At 42.7% G+C, this 16,595-nt stretch overlaps 1 protein-coding gene across 27 annotated transcripts in view; it reads left to right on the top strand.

Annotated features, from left to right (window-relative positions):
* The first annotated feature begins 4,919 nt into the window (after positions 1-4,919).
* Positions 4,920-16,595, top strand: part of CADPS (calcium dependent secretion activator) — a 471,796-nt gene continuing 460,120 nt past the window's right edge. For 3 of the 27 annotated variants that reach the window (XM_027523777.1, XM_027523778.1, XM_027523786.1), the window contains exon 1: positions 4,920-6,325. In XM_027523777.1, the coding sequence (XP_027379578.1) occupies positions 5,882-6,325 (444 nt within the window). In that variant the 5' untranslated portion in view covers positions 4,920-5,881. The remainder of the gene's footprint in view (positions 6,326-16,595) is intronic. The other 24 variants (XM_027523788.1, XM_027523785.1, XM_027523790.1 and 21 more) reach the window with 17 other exon arrangements.

The raw sequence follows: 16,595 nt of genomic DNA, 5'->3' as shown, positions 1-16,595 counted from the left end.
AATATCAATAACCTCAGATATGCAGATGACACCACCCTTATGGCAGAAAGAGAAGAAGAACTAAAGAGTCTCTTGATGAAAGTAAAAGAGGAGAGTGAAAAAGTTGACTTAAACCTCAACATTCAGACAACTAAGATCATGGCATCTGGTCCCATCACTTCATGGCAAATAGATGGGGAAACAGTGGCAGACCTTATTTTTCTGAGCTCCAAAATCACTGCAGATGGTGACTGCAGCCATGAAATTAAAAGACACTTGCTCCTTGGAAGAAAAGTTGTGACCAACCTAGACAGCATATTAAAAAGTAGAGACATTACTTTGCCAACAAAGGTCCATTTAGTCAAAGCTATGGTTTTTCCAGTGGTCATGTATGGATGTGAGTTGGATTATAAAGAAAGCTGAGTGCTGAAGAATTGATGCTTTTGAACTGTGGTATTGGAGAAGACCCTTGAGAGTCCCTTGGACTGCAAGGAGATCCAACCAGTCCATCGTAAAGGAAATCAGTCCTGAATATTCATTGGAAGGACTGATTCTGAGGCTGAAACTCCAATACTTTGGCCACCTGATGCGAAGAACAAACTCATTTGAAAAGACCCTGATGCTGGGAAAGATTGAAGGCAGGAGGAGAAGGGGATGACAGAGGATGAGATGGTTGGATGGCATCACCGACTCAATAATCAGTGTGATTTTGTTGTTGACCATCTGGTGATGTCCATGTGTAGAGTCTTCTCTTGTGTTGTTGGAAGAGGGTGTTTGCTATGACCAGTGTGTTCTGTTGGCAAAATTCTATTAGTCTTTGCCCTGCTTCATTCTGTACTCTAAGGCCAAATTTGCCTGTTACTCCAGGTGTTTCTTGACTTCCTACTTTTGCATGTCATTCCCCTATAATGAAAAGGACATCTTTTGGGGCTATTAGTTCTATAAGGTCTTGTAGGTCTTCATAGAACCATTCAACTTCAGCTTCTTTAGCATTACTGGTCAGGACATAGACTTGGATTACTGTGATATTGAATGGTTTGCCTTGGAAACGAATAGAGATCATTCTGTCATTTTTGAATTTGCATCCAAGTACTGCATTTTGGGCTCTTTTGTTGACTATGATGGCTACTCCATTTCTTCCAAAGGATTCTTCCCCACAGTAGTAGATATAATGGTCATCTGAGTTAATTTCACCCATTCCATATTGTAGCAAATATCAATATTTCATTCTTTTATATAGCTGAGTAATATTCCACTGTATATATACACCAAGTCTCCTTTATCCATTCATCTATCAATGAACACTTAGGTTGCTTCCTTATCTTGGTTACTGTCAATAATGCTGCAATGAACATAGGGGTACATATATCTTTTTGAATTAGAGTTTTTGTTTTCTTCAGAAAAACGCCCAGGAGTTAAATTACTAGATGATATGGTAGTTCTATTTTTAACTTTTTGAAGAATTTCCACCCTGTTTTTCCATAGTGACTGCATTAATTTACATTTCCACTAACAGTGCACAGGTGTTCCTTTTTCTCCTCATCTTTGCCAACCCTTATTATTTGTTGCCTTTTTGATACTAGCCATTCTGATAGGTTTGACACTGTGGTTTTGATTTGCATTTCTCTGAAAATTAGTGATGTTGAGCATCTTTTCATGTGCCTGTTGGCCACCTGTATGTCCTCTTTGGAAAAATATCTTTTCAGCTTCTCTGCCTATTTTTTTTTAATGATATTTATTTATTTGGCTGTACTGGGTCTTCATTGCAGCACAGGCTTTTCTCTAGTTGCAGAAAGCAGGGGCTGCTCTTCATTGCTGTGTCCAGGCTTTGCATTGTGGTGGTTTCTTGTTACAGAGCTTGGGTCTAGGGCGCTCTGACTTCAGTAGTTGTGCTTTCTGGCTCTAGAGCACAGGCTCAAATGTTGTGATGCACAGGCTTCATTGCTCCCTGATATGTGGGATCTTCCCGACCCAGGCATCAAACTCACGTCTCCTGCATTGACAGGCAGATTCTTTACCACTGAGCCATCAAGAAAGCCCCTCTCCCCATTTTTTAAATCTTTTTTTTTTAATGTTGATTTGTATGAGTTCTCTATATATTTTGGATATTAACCCATTATCAGACATATCATTTGCAAATATCTCTTCCCATTCAGTAGGTAGCCTTTTCATTTTCTTCATAGTTTCCTTATCTGTGCAAAAGCTTTTGGTCTGATGCAATTTTTCTCATTTATTTTTGCTTTTGTTTCCCTTACCTGAGGAGACATAGCCCCCAAAGTATTCTAGGGTCAGTGTCAAAGTGAACACTCTCGATGTTTTCTTCTAGGAGTTTTACAGTTTAATTTATATTAAGTCTTTAATTCATTTTTAGTTTATTTTTTAATATTGTGTGAGAAAGTTGGGTTATTTGATTTTTTAGTGTTGTTTTCCTTCCAGTTATGCATGTTCAATTTTATTTCATTTATAAGTAAAATGAAGCCCTTTTCCTTTTAGCAGAAAAAAGTTCATCTCCTTTTAGCAGAAAAGAAGGCTTAAACCTAAAGTCTGTTGACATGATTATATCTGAAATTTATCGTGAGATTTAAAAATATATATTCAATTTGGCCAAATTATCCTCTAGTAACAAACACAGAAAATCATTAAGATGGGCATTGAACTCAGGTTTATTTGATTGAAACATGTTATATGAGTGACATAAAGAAGTGATGGTTTTTCACCAAGGTATCTGTTGATTGCCAATGAGTCAGCTATTCCTTCATACTTGTGGCTTTTTATGTAATTATAACGAACACTTCAGTGGAGAATGAGGTCTAGAAATAATCGAGGTCCAGATGATAAAACCCTAGTTTAATGTCTCAGTCATTTCCATTTCCTCTAGATTTTGCTGGGATTAAAAAAATTCACTGTTATAACTTCTACTTTCATGATATGGTCTCCAGATGGCTGACTAAAATTTATTCCATCACCTTAGGGTTATTCAAGTTTCCTACAAAGCAGAACTGGAGGTGGGGGCAAGCATGCAAGCACCTAAAATAGCTTGTTTGAGGATATGAATACTGATATGTATAAGAATCTATGGTAGAATTGTACTTTTAAAAAGAAGAGTATGGATGTTAACAAAAGGTAGACAATAATTAAGATCTCTGGATGTATTCTGGGATAATTTTCTTCCTTTTTCATCAAAATTTGCATCTAGGAAAGCCACAATTCCTAGTTTAGATGCCTAAGGAGTTCAGATTGGGATATGTTATCTTCAGCAGAAAAAAAAAGTTATAATATCTCCAAGGACATTTAACTTTCAGCTAAGGTAAAAAATATCTTTGAAAGGATGCACTTTTGTGTGTGTGTGTGGCCTTGTCACACGGCATATGGGATCTTAAGTTCCCCAGCCAGTGGTTGAATGCACGCCCCCTGCAGTGGATGTGCAGTCTTAACCACTGAACCACCGGGAAAGTCCCAAGATGTACATTTTAAAAGTCAACAATACATACATTTTGAAAAAAAAAAATTATAAAAGTATTTCCTGTAAAATCTGTTTGCCTCCTTTGATTGAACACTCATGGGTGTGTTGAGAAAAGTGTTAGATTTATCTGAGCAATGTCATATTTAATAGCCAAATCATAGGCTTATATGAGTAACAAAAGGTAAATACTGAGTTTATGTTTTAATGAAAAACATTGTTAAAAATACAAAACTTCAAAAGTTTATTACAGTGATTGAGAAATTCCAAATGGCTCTAAAGACAGAGTTCATGGTCACCCTTCTACTGGTGCATAATGTGATAATACTCAAATGCCTTATCTTGCTTAAAAATATTTAATTAGTAAATGACTTTGTCTTGCCTTCTGTGCAGAAGTCAGATGGTCCTTAGCTAGCCATTTATTTCTTTGTGTCCTAAAGATGACCATTGCCACCCCTTCCCCCCAATTTGGCCAGATGGATGATTATTTCAACTTTTTTTCCTCCTCCCTTCCCATTTCCTACCCACACACTGCCTCAGTTACACTCTGTACCTTACTCAGTCCTTTGTCCTATCACCATGGCTTTGCAAATCGCTCTTTCCACATATAATATCTTCCCTTTTCACCATTAAGTCATACGGTTCCCTTCTTTAAGATTTAACTCTCTTTTTACAGAAACATATGATTCTCTTCCATTCCTAGTTGCTTCATTCAAGCAAGCTTTTAGCAGTTTACTAACTTGGATTTGTTTATATGTTGCCTTGAAATAAGCACTGTCAATCTTTTTCATGTGTTTGTGTTGTATCTCCAAAAGGGGATTATTGACTCTTTAAGAGAATGTCTTCTAAAAATTCCACCTACTCCAAGCTCCTAGAACAGTGTTCACTTTGTGAAAAGGTGCTAAAACTTCCTTTGACAATCAAAGCCTACAGTACTGATAGTCATGGTAAATTTTAAAATACATAAAGACAGATGTGATATAAACTTTAAATTCACAGTACACTTCAACAATAACTCCCACGAGTATCCACGAGTAATGGAGTATTGAAAACACATACATGGGGTGAGGGAAGGCCAAGAGAGGTCTCTATATAGTCTAAGATCAAAAGGTGAAGAGTGTTGGTTTGTTTTCAATCCATCTGTGGGTCGCTGATTAGATTCAGCACGCTGGCCAGCTCCCCCGTGCGCTGGGTTTATTGGCTTAAGTGAAAGGAGCCGGGGGAAGGAAGGCACCATCTGCTGCTTTGAATTAATAGATAACGGAGGAGCAGGAAGGAAGACGGTGCTACAGAGTCAACGCATTCGATGTTGCTGCACTCAGTTATTAGAGTATCCTTGTCTGATTTTGGGGTCCCCAACCCTCCACCCAGATACTCAGCGAGCCAGAATGGAGGAAGGGCTGAGCAACAAAAAAACCTTCTATTTCCATGGTAGGCTCACCTCAGCATAAAGTATTACCAGTTCTTGGAACTGAAGAATGCAGAGTAGGCAGGGGCGGGGGTTCTACTTAAAGAGTTGAGCTGCATGGTGGATACATCAATCCGCTCAAAATCTTTTCTTTACGGTTGGGTGTATGTAAAGTAAACTGCTGGCATTGGAGTTTACACAGGTGGGACAAACAGGCTGTTTGGTGAGGAAAATGTGAGGAAAGCTGGTTATAGGAAATAGCCTTTCTTTTGTGTATAACATCTCGCCGACTTCATCTCAGTGAGATCTCTGAAGTTAGTGTGTCCAACAGCTGACAAAAAGTCTGCTTTTGTCAACTATTCGCTGACAAAAAGTCATCAATGATTGATTTATTTCCTCCTCTCCCAAGAACTTTTTGTTCGCGGGACGGGGAGAGAGATTGAAACCAGGAGGGCTGGGCATCAAGGAGGAAATCAGCCACAACGGGGTGGGAGTGAGGAGGACGGGAAAGCATTGGGATCACTACGGAAGCTCTGAGACTTTGGGGACGCTCCGCGCTCTTCCGGATCCAGTCCGCTGCAGCCGCCCTTTATGCTGCGGACACGGGAGAGTTAAGCCAATAAACACGTAAGCGCCGCTCCCTCCCCAATCGGCAAGATGCCTCTTCGGCTCTAGGCTGCATCGACAGCTTGCAACACTCGGCATCTTTTCTGGAGGCGCCTCCTTCAGCGGCTGCAGATGGCATCCTGCTGTGGGCTCGGGGCTCTCAATTGACTCCCTCCTTTGCCCACTTTGGGTCCACGGACGCACCTCTCCCCTCCCCTCCTCCTCCTGGGTCAGAGCCCAGCTCTCGAACGCCGGGCGGAGGAAGCAGTCTCCGCGGCCGAGGCTGAGGCTGAGCAGCAGCGCGCTTGCTCCCTGATTTGGGGAGAAGCGGCCATCCGGGAGAGCCGACCCCCAGCTGCCTTCAGCGCCCCCCACCTTTTGCACCCCAAGCCAGGGGCTCCAGGGACCCCCCGTCCCCAAGCGCCACCATGCTGGACCCTTCATCCAGCGAAGAGGAATCGGATGAGATCGTGGAGGAGGAGAGCGGCAAGGAGGTGCTCGGCTCGGCCGCGTCCGGCGCGCGCCTGTCTCCCAGCCGCACCAGCGAGGGCTCGGGCGGCGGCGCCGGGCTGGGGGGCGGCGGCGGGGTCGGCGCCGGGGCCGGGATGGGCGCCGGCGGCGGCGGGGGCAGCGGCGCGAGCAGCGGCGGCGGGGCCGGGGGGCTGCAGCCTAGCAGCCGCGCCGGTGGCGGCCGACCCTCCAGCCCTAGCCCGTCGGTGGTGAGCGAGAAAGAGAAGGAGGAGTTGGAGCGGCTGCAGAAGGAAGAAGAGGAGAGGAAGAAGAGGCTGCAGCTCTATGTGTTCGTGATGCGCTGCATCGCCTACCCCTTCAACGCCAAGCAACCCACCGACATGGCTCGCCGGCAGCAGAAGGTAGGTGCGCCTGGGAGGCCCAGAGAGTAGCGCCGGGACGTTGCCAGGCGGGCGGGGCGAACAATGGGAGCTGGCGGCGCAGCTGGCGAGGAGGAGCTGGAGGAGGAGGAGACCGCGCCCTGGGGAAGGGGTTACAAGGCCCCCCTCTCCGCGGCCAGGCCTCGCCTAGCCCAGCTCGGAGCGCACCAGGAGCTGCCCAGGACCAGCAAGGGTCCTGGAGCGCAGCACCCTGTGCCTGGGCCTCCCTGCTGGGGAGTGAGGCGGGCAAGTTCTGCTTTGTGGCCCGGGAGGTTTGGAGAGTGACTCGCAGCCGGCGGCTCCCATAGAGGCCTGGCTCGCTTGCCGGGCTCTCAGCACTCTCGAGCGGCCGGCGGCTGCGCTCAACTCCCGGCCCGCCCTCCTGGGCGTGCGCAGGGCGGGCAGGGGCGCCCTGTAGGTGGGGGCGCCGGTACGGAGCAAGTGAAGCGCCTCCGAGCCGCGCTCAGGCTAACCCCGGCAGAGAGCCACCGCAGGGGCAGGCGGGAGAAAGCAAACCCAGAAGGCGAAGCTTCCCGTGACACTGCGAAGGGCACCCTCCTCCCTCCACCCGGGTCAGATGATCACAGATTAGGGTCGACTTGGGGGTCCTCGGGACACCGCTTCACTCTGGCTGGGCTTCCTTCCAATGTCCCTTGCTCTTGCTCACTCACCCCAGAACAGGGGCAGTCACACCTGCTCCTTTTCCGTGGGTCAGCCCCTCTGTCTTCCTCTCTTTGACACCCTTCTTTTCCCAAGGTGACTTCGCCGCCACCTTCCGGCTCTCCTAGGCCCTCCAAGCCCTGCCACTACTAGCTTGATAAAGTGCAGCTGGAAAAAGCCTTGCAATTATAAGCATCAAAAAGCTTTTTGTGTCTGAGGTTGGGGTAAGGCTAAGACGGTTCCGGGCTGCCTTTGATGTGAAAAAAGTGCCTATTTCTATCAGCTGTTCTCCAGCCAGAGAAAGGAGGGATTAGTTAATGCAGGTCGAGGGCGGTGGACCAGAAGAGGAGTCGGGTACTCATCTGGAGTGAGTTGTGAAGCAAGTTAGCATCCCATTCTGTCTTTTTAGATGAGTCTGCCACAGCTGAACTAACAGAGAAGTCAGTGAAGCCCCCAGAGGGGCGGTATGAGGGGCGGTTAAAGCCAGCTCTAACCCCCTCAGAGGTTACTGAGACCAGTTTCTTAAAATAGAGGATTTCTGGGTTGTTGCCATTTAAGACTGATTTATATGTTGCCTGGAGTAGAGTGTTAGGTTTTCCTATATTTATCCAGCCTTATCTTGAGTTAGCACAGATTTCTCTGTTTGTTTTGCATGTGTATGTACACAAACCACCCAGAAGTGATGATTTATTTCAGCTATCACAAGCTTGGTTATCAGTTTTATTAAAGATAAAATTGATTTCCTGGTTGAGAAAGAACAGGTGGGCTACACACTCCTTGCTTAATCCCCCCTGCCCCACCCCCTCATCAGTGGTTCCTTGCTTTTTCCATGTGTATTTTGAACTATCCTAGAGCAAAAGTATTTTCAGAACCGTAAAAGTTTTTGGATAGTCTTTTAAGGTTGAGGCTTGGGTTCACAGGGCCTGGTACTTCAAGCTTCAGGTTGAAATTATTTTGGTAATTGTGTCTTTATAGCAGGGGAAATTCCATTTCCAAAATCTCTCCCATTAATAATGGCACCCACTAAAGAAGTCCTGTTCCTTTGTCAATGAAAAGCTGTTGTCACTTAAAGAAAAGTTAAGAAACAAACTTCCCTTTATCAGTCAAAAGGCTCTCTAGCTCTGTCCTTCAAATACAGGCTGAAATCCAGCACCAGAATGGGAAAAGAAATCCATTCTCGTAAAGACCCAGGTCTTCTAAACAGAAGCTTCAGCCACCTGAGAAAGAGCGTCAGGAGACTGGTTTTTCTGATCTGATCTGGTATGTTTTACCCAGATCCATTCAAAGCTGTGGTTGAGGGATAAGTAAGGTGTGTTTTTACACATGACCTTAATATCAGAGGGACTCCAGGACAGATTGATAACACTGGCATTTGGTCAAACTATTTTTAGTTGTTGCAGCAGACTAAATACATATCCCGGCAAAGCTGCCTCCTGGCTGTTGTCTATATTCGTACGCTGAATATCTCTCTCTTTATTACAAAAAAAAACAAGCTTTCCCCAATACTATATCTTTGTGTTTGGTGCCTTTTTGCGAAAAAAAAAGAAAAGTGTTCTGTTATTTTTCTCTAAGTAGAAAGCATGAACTTTGTTGTTGTTTTTGTTTTTTTTTTTAAGGAGCCATCATTGAAAGTAAAAGTTTGCATAATCATGGAGGCCAAACTTAAAGCAGAGAAATAAGATTGAATTAGTCTTGGAGAAATAAAAACTAGGTGTAAAGTAAACATGAGTTTGTAGAAAAGAAATGGATGAACTAGAAAAAGAGGAAAAATGATGTAGAGAAAGTGAATAGAGTGATAAGGGCTGGGGCAGAGAGAACTGCTTATGAAAAGCAATTGCTAAATTGGGGGAAAGGAAAGATCATATTGTCAAATCACTGTGCTGTATACCTTAAAGTTACACAGTGTTTTATGTCAATTATATCCCAATAAAGTTAGGGTGGAGGAAGACCATATTATACAGAGTTTAATAAACTTTAGGAAACCAACTAGTTTACTTGATAATAGTAACATTGGCTCCTGTTTTTTAAGTACTTGCCGAGGGCAGGGCACTTACTTTAAGTCACTTTTTAAAAATGGACTTCTTTCAAGGAGAATCTTAGATTTACTGAAAAGTTGAGAAAATAGTATAGAAAGTTCCCTTACAACCCAGACAGTTTTCCTCTATAATTATCTTTTAGTAGTGTGGGTACTCGGAGAAGGCAATGGCACCCCACTCCAGTACTCTTGCCTGAGAAATCCCATGGATGGAGGAGCCTGGTGGGCTGCAGTCCATGGGGTCACTAAGACTCGGACACGACTGAGCGACTTCCCTTTCACTTTTCACTTTCATGCATTGGAGAAGGAAATGGCAACCCACTCCAGTGTTCTTGCCTGGAGAGGCCCAGGGATGGGGGAGCCTGGTGGGCTGCCGTCTATGGGGTCGCACAGAGTCAGACACGACTGAAGTGACTTAGCAGTAGCAGTTAGCAGTGTGGGTACTTGTTGTACAATTAAAGAACCAATAGCTATACCTTGTTTACTAAAATCTGTCATTTATTTAAATGTCCTTTGTTTTACCTAACTACCTATTTCCATTCTTAGATCATTTTATGTTCTTCTCATCATTAACAATGTAGGAATTATGAAGAGAACTTAAAATGATCTAAGAACAGAAATAGGAAGTTAGGTAGAAACTAAGGACATTTAAATACAGCATAGATTTTGTTAGTAGTAATGCAAGGGTGACCATCCCCATCTTTAGAAAAGAAAACTGAGACTCAGTGAGGTTTTCTAATTTGCCTAAAGCACTATGTAGACAGATGAGAGAGTGGGAATTTCGGCATGGGGTTCTCTGATTTCAAATCCTATCTTCTTAATATGCAACACTGGCCAGAAGTATTCTAAATGAAAAATAGAAGGCTAGCATCCTGACAACATGTCTAGTGTACTTCTTGACTCAGGATTATTTCTATTTGAGTTGAGAGAGACCTGCCCCTTCCACTTTGAACACCTATCCAAAAAAAAATCAACATGGGGAAAACAATCCTTTAAGTACTAATTTCATAAAGAGTACGAAGGAGAGAAAGGGCTTCCCTGGTAGCTCAGCTGGTAAAAAAAGCCATCTGCAATGTAGGAGACCCTGGTTCGATCTCTGGGTTGGGAAGATCACTTGGAGAAGGGAACGGCTACCCACTCCAGTATTCTTGCCTGGAGAATCCCATGGACAGAGGAGTCTGGCAGGCTACAGTCCATGGGATCACAAAGAGTCGGGCATGACTGAGTGACTTCCACTCACTCACTCATGAAGGAGAGAGACGGTGGCTTGTAAATCTGAACAGCAGACTGTTGTCAGTCTTTCTATATACTTTGAGCTGGAAAAAAAAATTTTTTTTTTTGGCTCAAAAGAACAATTGGGAAGGAACAGAGGGAAAAGATGTCATTGCTGGATCATTCTGATAGTTAATTACTTAGGCTTCACTTTTACTGGGAAAGAGAATGCCTAGGTTTTCAAACAGTCTTTCCAGTTAAAAGAAGGGATTTGAAACAAACTATGTGAAAATATTGTCAGCGAATAAGGTCATGTGCCTGATGTACAGTGAAGTCAAATAAACCAAATGTCAGAGTTTAGAGCAGAGAAAGGTTTATTGCAGGACCAGCCAAAGAGAACCAGTGGCTCAAGCTCAAAACCCCTGAGCTCCCCAATGGCTTTGGAAAAGATTTTCATAGGCAGAATTTAGGGTGAAGGCTGCAGACTGTGTGACTTTCCTCTGATTGGTTGGTGACAAGTTAACAGGGTGGTGCTCTGGGAATCTTGCCTCAGCCTGAAGTTGCCATTCCCCCCCTGGGTGGGGGCTTTAGTTCTCCAAAAGAACTCAAAGATAGTGTTGCCTGCGTGTGTGCTCAGTCGTGTCTGACTCTTTGAGACCCTGTAGAGTGTAGCTTGCCAAGCTCCTCTGTTCACTGGATTTCCCAGGCAAGAATACTGGAGTGGGTTGCCATTTCCTTCTCCAGGGGATCTTCCTGGATGAGGAGTCGAACCCACAGCTCCTTCATTGGCAAGCAGATTCTTTACCACTGAGCCATCCTATCAATATATTTTGAGGAGGAACCAGTACCTGTGATCCAAAGCTCCATTGTTTCTTGACTGCAGCTCCCTTGTCTCTGCATCCCCTCCCTTTTCTGATTAGCACGGGTTTGAACCTGCTCTTTGGAACACAGGGGAGGTCCTGGAGGTTACATAAAGTCTATTTCCTACAAAAAAGAAATAGGTGAACACAGAAAGGATTTATACCCAGAAACTGCACAGGGTCTAGCTAAATTTCAATATGTTATCATTTGTAGGTATATTTTCCTTGTACTACTGTAAATCTAAATATAGCATGTTGGTAATGATAATTTATGACCACAACAAAAACCGAGTCATCAGGCTGTCACAATGTATGTTTTAGCAGCTGATAAATGATAATTTGAAAAACAGTTCTGAGCTTTTTTTTTTCTCTTTTTTGTCAGAATGCTAGAGTGAATACCTAGAAGCCGGCATGACAGAGTTACACCATATGTTTCTAAATCACGTAGTAATGGTGATGAGTGGCTGCCTCATGTGAACTACCTACTTATAGATGTTCCTGAGGGAATGTAAAAGCAGGCACTGTAAACAATTCTGTGTAATGTGTAAGTTGACATGACCTGTTTTTGTTTTAACTTGGCTAGGAACTGTTTGTAATGCCTGGATTACAGATGTCCAGAATGAATTATGAGTGCATATGTAGGTGTGTATACATATGTCTGTATGTATTGTGTGTGTGCTCAGTCATGTCCAACTCTGCAACCTGATGAACTGTAGCCTGCCAGGCTCTTCTGTCCTTGAAAGTTTCCAGACAAGAATACTGGAGTGGGTTGCCATTTCCTACTACAGGAGGTCTTTCTGACCCAGGGATCGAACTCATCTCTCTTTCGTCTCCTGCGTTGATAGGTGGATTCTTTACCACTGCATCACCTGTGTTCACATACACGCACAGGCACATCACATACACATAAATACACATCATGGCATCACCAATGCAATGGACATGAACTTGGGCAAACTTCGGGAGATGGTGAGGGATAGGGAGGCCTGGCATGCTGCCATCCATGGGGTTGAAAGACTTGAACACAACTGGGCAACTAAACACCACCACCACCTGTATGTACTGGGTTGGCCAAAAGTTCTTTCAAGTTTTTCTGTACCATCTTATAGAAAACTTGAAAGGAACTTTTGGCCAACCCAATATATGATAAGAGAAATGGGCAATGCTAAAGTTGTATCTTTTCTATATGAATTCCTCATTCAAGAGGACTTGAACTTACAACACATTTGGTCTAGTCATCAAGTTACTCATTTCCATGTGATTCAGCTTATATTTTGCTCTAAAATTATGGCTAAAGTTGAGTCACTGTTAGCCAGAGAAATTCCATCTTTATTCATTAACTTCTTTGACTTTGTTGTTCAGTTATGACTCAAAAGCCCATAACTTTCATAAAATTTAAGACCAAGTGCTAGGTTACTAAATATGTCTGAGTGTGTGTGTATTTTAAATCAATAGTGGTGATTCATTCATTCAGATATGCTTTGAGGCACTTAGGTTACTCTTCAAATATCTGAAGGGTTGCATTGTTAATGCAACATACAATTTGCATTTTAAAAATTAAAATATTTTCACCTTTTGAGAAAACTGGAAAAGACTCTGATGCTGGGAGGGGTTGGGGGCAGGAGAAGAAGGGGACGACAGAGGATGAGATGGCTGGATGGCATCACTGACTCGATGGATGTGAGTCTGAGTGAACTCTGGGAGTTGGTGATGGACAGGGAGGCCTGGCATGCTGCGATTCATGGGGTTGCAAAGAGTTGGACATGACTGAGCGACTGAACTGAACTGAAATGACTGTTCAAACAGGATTCCTTCAAAAAGAATTATGTTTTTCTCTTCTTCAGGAAAAGAATTGAATTCTTTAAATCAGCTTTTTGGCATTTTCCCCCAGTCCCCAATCTTCTTGGTGCAATGGGCAGGAACTGTTATGCACTGGTACTAGAAAAGACATTTTGGAGATACAGAAAACCAAAAAAGTAATAAGAGAAGTTCTTGCCTCATTACACACTTGGAATAGCCTTTTGCTTCTCTAAAACTGGACTGAACAACAAAGGAAATTAAATCTTTCATTCCTTAAAATCCATACTGTGAAAAGTGGTAAAAGTCAAATAATTCCAAGGTCTTTTTCCTTCAAAAGCAAACTTAATACATAACCATAGGCTGTTACATTAAAATATAGCCAGTATTTGGGGCCAAGTGTTTATACAACTTAAGTTGGAATCATCAGGGGTGTTTTACTTACTTAGACCAAGTTCTAAGAAAGACCAGTTATTCATTGCACCAAATATTTTCCCAGGCTTTGTGAAGAACTGGAAGATAGTTGTGAGGTATGATTCTGGATTGGGGAGTTTCTGTTCTAGTTTGGAAAACGTCAGATAAATTGAGAATAAGGTAATGTTTAATTGTAAGATGCTGCCGAAGAATTGATGCTTTTGAACTGTGGTGTTGGAGAAGACTCTTGAGAGTCCCTTGGGCTGCAAGGAGATCCAACCAGTCCATCCTAAAGGAGGTCAGTCCTGGGTGTTCATTGGAAGGATTGATGCTGAAGCTGAAACTCCAATACTTTGGCCACCTGATGTGAAGAGCTGACTGATTGGAAAAGACCCTGATGCTGGAAAGATTGAGGGCAGGAGGAGAAGGGGACGACAGAGGATGAGATGGCTGGATGGCATCATCGACTCAATGGACATGGGTTTGAGTGGACTCCGGGAGTTGGTGATGGACAGGGAAGCCTGGCGTGCTGCGGTTCATGGGGTTGCAAAGAGTCGGACATGACTTAGCAACTGAACTGGAACTGGACTGGGTTACAGATACTAAAGTAGGAGAAGGGGAGAGAGAGTACGCACCTGTGTGTGCACGCGCATGCACACATACAGGATTCGATATAGTAGTAGTAAAAATCTTCATGGGGGAAGTAGACTAGGGTGAGTGATAGCAAAAACTCCGCCTCTGTGCACTGGTGCCAAATCAAATCTCAGAGACAGAGTTCGGGGTGAAGTAGAAAGGAATCGATTTATTGCTTTTCCCAGCAAGGGGACACAGTGGACTTGTCCCCTTCAAAACTGCATATTCCAACCTGGAGGAATTTGATGAGTTTTATAGCAGTGGTTCAAGGATGTGGTTGCTGATAAAGAACAGGGTGTGTGCAGGGTGTTAATCTGGCCTCAGGTGATCTCCTGACCTTTTCTCTGGAATGAAGATTGTTTCATCAAGTAGTTAACATCTTCCATTTATTGTGAGGCTCTGTTTCTGTAGAAGAGCTGAAAGATATTGTTCTGTATATCCTTTGAGGCAGGCTCCTGTCCCAAGGCTACACTATTGTTTCTTGACTGGTCCTCCTTTGTATCTGCATCCCATCCCTTCCTTGATTAGAACTTTACCCCTTGGAACTCAGGGAGGATCATGGAGGCTGAAGCCTGTTTCGTACAAACAAGAAAGGGGGTGCACTTTGCATGGGACAGGGAGCTGGACACAGAAAGCCTTCTGTGTCCAGGACCCCATGGGATCCTGCTCAGTTTCACCAGGTCTTAAAAATTTTGCATGATTTGTGTAACCATAAGGAAAGGCAGGTATTCCAGTTAGGAGAAAAGCATGATGTAGGAGGATTGTGGAAGAGAGTGACTTTCTGGGATTAATCATCCCATTCTTTTGGTTCTAAATAACAGAAACCCAACTGAAGTGGCTACATCAATAGGAAAATAAGGGGACAGGAGAGGTTTATTGGTGCGTGTAATTTAAAAATCCAGTGCAAGGTGAAGTCATGGCTGGATCTAGGAGTTCAAATGACTTCCTTAACAATGAAGAAAGCTGGTTGATGAGAAGAAAGGTTATGTATTGAAACCTGTGTTTGAGCTTAAACTCTACCACTAATAAACCACCGATTGCAGGAAAATCATTGTCTGTCTTTGGGATAATTTCTACATCTGCCTTATGAAGAGAGGATAGGGAACCCTCAAATAATCTCTACTGTCACCTTTGTATATAATATTTGATATATAATAGTTGGTATTTCTTTCTGGGCAATGAGGTCACTCATTATCAAGACATAATTTCATTCAAATTTGTATTTGGTATGTTTTGACATTATAAAATAAGGCATTGTCTTCAAAGAATTTGAGAAGAAGTTAGAGTTCACTTTGTGTTTTTCGTTGAGGAGATTAAATCTTAAAAGATTACAAGGCTACAGACCATGCAAGAGATTCAGTTTATGGGATGAAATGGACTGAAAGGCTATTTTTGTCTACAGTATATTTTTTCAAAATTTTGAATTTGTTCTCAACATTTAAAACAGTCAAGATATTACATGTAAAAATTTGTGTTTCTGGCTCCTCTTATAACTGGAAAATATAGCAAAGCTGAGCTGAGTTTTTAATGAATCTGCAAAAAGCAACAGAAATAAGACTATCAGTCTTCACTTAACTAATGGAATGTTAATCACTTTAAATAAATAAAGTATGCTTGTGCTAAAAGGAAAATCATAGACATTTGATTGGTAGGACAGCAGCAATCTGGTTCTTTCCAACACTGTCTCTTCTTGCCATTGCTGCTCTAATATTGATGGTCTGACCCTTGCCTCTGTAATGCATCCAGGAAAAAGACCTAGAATTTGGAGCTCTGTGTTACCTGTCTCTGGCAGGTGTTTCTCCGTTGGGATCAGATTTATAGTTTCTGCAGAATTGGAGGGCTGACAGTCAGAATTACCTTATTATTTTTTCATTTGTCCATCCAAGCATGTGAAAGAATTACTTCTCTGTTGTTAGCAGGCAAAGAAAAGGTGATGGAAGTCAGTGATTTAAAGCCTGGCCGTTGCTTTTGATATATGATGTATAGGGCAGGAAAGAGCATAGATTCTGAAAGCTGAATGCCTATGTTTGCTCTTCTGGATATACCCCAAGCAGGCTCTGTGATTTGGGGCAACTTACTTAAACACTCTGTGGCTCAGTTTACTCATCAGTAAAGTAGGAATAGTAATGGCGTCTCCATCATTAAGTTCTTGTGAAAAGTGAGTGAGCTAATATAGTAAAGCTCTTAGAACAATGCCTGGCATGTGGTGAGTAGTACATAAGTGTTCTTCTTATCGCTAATTTGATGTGTACAATTTCGTGTTTTGTTTTTTTCTTTAATCTGTGAAAGGACTGTATGTGAAGTGCTGCCCATAGTATGCCTTATATTCAGTATTGCTATAATCCTCATGATCATTATCCTTATTGATGTGATAAGTAGACCCAGGAATAAATGGTTACCATTACAGCATCATCTATAGAGTAGATGAGGTTGAGAGTACAATACATCGCTATTGGAAAGCACGGAGGGTAAGCCAATTATTCCATGTTTTCAAAATAATTTATGTTGTAGAAACATACCATCAATTGTCTCCCTAGTCTGGTTTATTTATACCAACAACTGACAAATTTCTAGATCTGTTATAGAGGAAAGTTTTCTTTCAAAGACCATAATCAATTAGGAATTTCTCATAGTGACCGAA

The sequence above is a fragment of the Bos indicus x Bos taurus genome, chromosome 22 (genome assembly GCF_003369695.1).
Source record: "Bos indicus x Bos taurus breed Angus x Brahman F1 hybrid chromosome 22, Bos_hybrid_MaternalHap_v2.0, whole genome shotgun sequence".
In the NCBI taxonomy this organism is placed as follows: domain Eukaryota; kingdom Metazoa; phylum Chordata; class Mammalia; order Artiodactyla; family Bovidae; genus Bos; species Bos indicus x Bos taurus.
The sequence above is the reverse complement of the archived record's forward strand: the minus strand, read 5'-3'. Positions and strand labels throughout refer to the sequence as shown.